Source organism: Rhinopithecus bieti, unplaced genomic scaffold (genome assembly GCF_001698545.2).
Source record: "Rhinopithecus bieti isolate Rb0 unplaced genomic scaffold, ASM169854v2 scaffold_31514, whole genome shotgun sequence".
Classification (NCBI taxonomy): Eukaryota; Metazoa; Chordata; class Mammalia; order Primates; family Cercopithecidae; genus Rhinopithecus; species Rhinopithecus bieti.
This window is the reverse complement of record NW_016813496.1, coordinates 449,961-454,606: the sequence shown is the minus strand read 5'-3', so window position 1 is coordinate 454,606 and position 4,646 is coordinate 449,961. Positions and strand designations below refer to the sequence as shown.

Genomic DNA, 4,646 nt, shown 5'->3' with positions numbered 1-4,646 from the left:
AAAGTGGACAACAGGTGGCCAGCAGTGGTCTACCTGCAGTTATTTTGTTCCTGCTGCCACCTGCTCTTTTGATGGCCACTATCTGTTCCACCCTTAGAACTGAGGAAAGATGTTGGTAGGGAGAGGCTCTGCCTTCACTTCTGGCAGAAAAGGGATGTTCAGTTCATTCACCCCCCTGACATCAGAGCTGCACTTCAATGTAGCAGCTATTGGCCATGTGTGCCTCCTGAGTGACTGGAATGTGGCTGGTCTGAACTGTGATGTGCTAGAAAGGTAATATACAGAGTTAGTGTCAAAGATTTAGTTTCAAATGTTTATATACATTATTAATAATTACACATTCCTCACACATTACAATGATAATATTATGGACATATTGGGTTAATTAAATTGTTACAATGGATTCAACCTGTTCCTTGTTTGTTTTTCAAGTTTGTCTACTAGAAAATTTAAGATTCACATGTGGCTCACATTTTATTTCAGATTACCTCCTTTTTAAAATCTCAGGCTGCCTGTTCAAAAGACCAGAGCCAGGAAGGTCATAAAATCTGATATTTTAAAATAATTATTGTTACATTCTTTTCATTTTTCAATAGCCACTATATATGTGTGTGTGTGTGTATATATGTGTGTGTGTGTGTATATAGACACACACACATATATTTTTTATTTTATTTTTAAATATTTAATTTATTAAATATTTATTTATATATAATAAATTATATATATATATATATATATATATTACTGTTTTTTTTATTACACAGAGCTTTGCTCTTGTTGCCCAGGCTGGAGTGCAATGGCACAATCTCGGCTCACCGCAACCTCCGCCTCCCAGGTTCAAGAGGTTCTCCTGCCTCAGCCTCCCGAGTACCTGGAATAATAGGCATGGGCCACCACGCCCGGCTAATTTTGTATTTTTTGTAAGGACTGGGTTTCTCCGTGTTGGTCAGGCTGGTCTCCAACTCCCGACCTCAGGTGATCTGCCCCCCTCGGCCTTCCAAAGTGTTGGGATTACCGGCGTGAGCCACCACGCCCGGCTCCATGTATTATTTATAAGTGCATATGACCTTATATACAAAGTTAAATGCAAATAACCTCTGCGGTGGGCCTGGCTCAGCTCGGGGAGGAAGCCCTGTCAGAGAAGGATGCAGCCTAGGCTGTCACTCTTCATTCAGCCCCGCATCGCATCACATCTTCCGTCAATCATGACCTGGGGGGCGGGGATTTAAATGTTATCCAATCAGAGACGCCAGGCTGGGAACCGTCCAATCAGGCACGCAGGTGAAGCGGGCAGGGCGGCTTCCGGGTTTGGCGGGGCCTTTGTCTCTTGCTGTGGCCTGAGCTCCGGGACTCGTCTTCACCGCTCGGTGTCCTCTCCTCCTAGAGGTCCAGGCTCTGTGGCCCTGTGACCTGCAGGTATTGGGAGAGCTACAGAGGCCAGGAACCCTTGGAAGCCTAGAAATGGTGAGAGTGCCGGGTCCGACATTCCGATAGAGGGGAGGGGCTGGCTGGAACCGGTGGAACGTGGCTGTGGCGGGACTCAGGCCTCTCCGCAGTCAGCTCCACAATCTGCGCCCCGAATTCTCCTTGCCCAGCTCGGCCTCAGTCCCCATCAGCCATAAGATGGCGGCTGCGCTGACAGCCGGGCCCCCGCACGTCCTGTCTCTTCCTTGCGCAGTGACTGTGCCCTGGCCTGGAGCCCTCTCTGGGCAGCTCTGGTTCCGCAGCGCAGCGTCTCTCCCAGACTGTGCAGGAACCACGGGAGGATCCTCACGGGAGAATCCTGACTTGGGGTGCGAGTTCATGAATGGGAAGAACTTTGGTCCTGGGTTCCTAGTTCCTCTTTTCTCCTATTAAAAATGTACAGGCTGGGCGGGGTAGCTAACGCCTGTAATCTCAGCACTTTGGGAGGCCGAGGCGGGCGCATCACGAAGTCAGGAGTTCAAGACCAGCCTGGCCAGCATGGTGAAACCCCGTCTTTACTAAAAATACAAAAATTTGCCGGGCATGGTGGCGCACGCCTGTAGTCCCAGCTGCTTGGGAGTCTGAGGCAGGAGAATCACTTGAACCTGGGAGGTGGAGGTTGCAGTGAGCCGAGATCGCGCCACTGCACTACAGCCTGTGTAACAGAGCAAGACTCCGTGTCGGGGGTGGGAAATGCGCAGAAGTCACCGCAAGAATATTTAAGAAATTAATCAAAGAGTGATTCAAAAACTGTATAGCACCCGGCTATGGTTTGTAATTTTTTGTGCATGGCGGGGCTTGAAGGAAAGACTTTTCTAAGGTGCGTGATGAAGAAAGCCAAATTCAGTAATTGGTTAGGTACAGTTGTGTAGTTTCTTAGTTTGTACAATAAAAGTGAAAATTTTCTGGTTATGTAATCGGAGCTTAATTGGCAGTATATAATTAGTTAAGCCTGAATTTTATGTCTTTCAGTGTAGTAATTTTCAAAATGATGCGCTTGAGTTAGATTTTTTTTTTTTTTTTTTTTTTTTTTTTTTGAGATGGAGTCTCGCTCTGGTCGCCCAGGCTGGAGGAGTGTACTGGCACAATCTCGGCTCACTACAACTTCTGCCGCTGCCCGTGTTCAAGCTTCTCCTGCCTCAGCCTCTTGAGTAGCTGGGATTACAGGTGCCCGCCTCCCTGCCCAGCTAATTTTTGTACTCTTAGTAGAGACGGAGTTTCCCCAAGTTGGCCCGGCTGGCCTCGAATTCTTGACCTCAGGTGATCCGCCTGCCTTGGCCTCCCAAAATGCTGGGATTACAGGCGTGAGCCACCGCACCTAGCCGCGTTAGATCTTTTTAAAAGTAGGAACCCAGGGAGTAGAGACACCTCAGTCTAATTGCCTGCCACTCAATTATTTTCACACTCCATGGGGAACTGATTTTCTGCTGCATTTTTCACCAGTGTCCCAAGCAGGGTCTTAAATCTAACCCCCCGCCCCCCATTTCTCCAGCCTCACTCTGGCTTGCAGTAAGATACTAAATTTCCAGTTCTTTCTGGTGTTTCCAAATGGCAACTTTTCCTCCCTAATTCACATTATCAACTAGTATGTCCTTTAGTGTACTTTTTTTATGCTTTATTTTAATTAATTATTTTCTGACAAAGCATTAAATGGTGCTTTTAATAAGATTTGTTATCTGTTTGTAAGTATTTCCCATGAGAAGAAAGCAAAGAATAATGCCCTGACACTGTACTGTAAAAACTCTGTGCTGCTTCTCCTTGTATCTTCTCTGGGCACAGAGATCTTGTCTCAGGATGTTTTGGGGTCAAGGTTTTCCTTTGGAAACTTTATGGGGTGACGTGTCCTCAGCCACCCTTCAGTTTTTTTCTGGTCCAGGGTTTCAGTACTGTCTGGAGATAAGCCAAGATATCTGCCATGGTTATGTCAGCTAGAGTGTCTAGTGGATATCAGCTTCTGGGTTATTTTCTCCCATAGGAGAACATGAAGTCTGGAGTGTATCCTCTCAAGGAAGCAAATGGATGCCCTGGGGCTGAGAGGAATCTTCTGGTGTACTCTTTTTATGAAAAGGTAACCCCTTGAGATGTTAAAATTGTCTTCACCCAACCCAGCTTTCATTTCTTGGAGACACATTGCTGGTCAACCAATCAGATTCTGGTATTGAGGGGAAAACAAATAATTTTTGCCACTGGATTCTCTAAGGGGGCAGAAAAATAGTCAAATAAATATAGCGAAAGTGAAATAGTGGAAAAAAGTGGAACAGAAAAAATAGTATCCCAAAAGACAACAGGAAAAAGAAAAACACTGACCCCAGTGAGATGGTGTAAGAACTTGCAAACTTAAATGCCCATGGGACAGTCACTGGGGCATAGTGTGGTGTCTCCTGAGTGGGTGGTTCTTGAACACATAAGTGAGCAGGAGTGGGTGGAAGACTGTCTCAAGTGACTGAATGGCCTGATTTGAAACCGGAGTCAGACACATCTGTTTTTAATCAGCATAATCAGCACTGCTACTCCCTGAGTTTGTCACCTTGAAAAGATTTGTTCACTTATTTTAACCTTAGCTTTTTAGCTGTAAATTGTATTATATTAGTAGGGCTTGAAAGGTAACAAAATATTTTTCAAAGGCATAAAAGTGGTGGGTTTAAGAAAAAAATTGGTATCTAATAATAGATTTCATTCATTAAAAATTCTCTATTTCCTTTTTTTTTTCCCCAGGTGAGTTTAGGAATTTTCTCAGGTGTGTTTTTTATGGCTGGGTGATTTCAGACAGAATTCTAAGGCTCAGCTGTTAGAATGCTACCAAGGAAATGAGTAGGGAAAATCTCTATTCCATTTTTTTTTTTGTAGAAAATAAATACATTTCTATAAGAAAATGTGGTAGATAATTGGTGAGTTACATAGATGCATGAAAACATCAGTTGCTCTTTTTGCAGGGTAAATTTGTGACAGTGAATATCTCTGTTCAAACCCTTTTATCTTGATTTCTGAGTTTCATGCTAAATTTTATGAGATGAAACTTGGTACCACCTAGAAGTTTTCCCATATGACTAATTGTTTACTAAATGATTCTTAATGGAATTAATAAAATAATGCATATATGAAAGAAATAGATACTTTTGCTTTTTTTATTGAGGTGTAAATTGCAAACACCTTAAAATTTCCTTTATATGAACACTGTG

The 4,646-nt window shown here is 43.8% G+C and overlaps 1 protein-coding gene across 1 annotated transcript in view; it reads left to right on the top strand.

Annotated features, from left to right (window-relative positions):
- Positions 1–1,290: 1,290 nt before the first annotated feature.
- Positions 1,291–4,646, top strand: part of LOC108512965 (zinc finger protein 430-like) — a 100,831-nt gene continuing 97,475 nt past the window's right edge. Inside the window, 2 exon segments of the mRNA XM_017848534.1 lie at positions 1,291–1,467; positions 3,443–3,535. Of these exon segments, the coding sequence (XP_017704023.1) occupies positions 1,465–1,467; positions 3,443–3,535 (96 nt within the window). The 5' untranslated portion in view covers positions 1,291–1,464.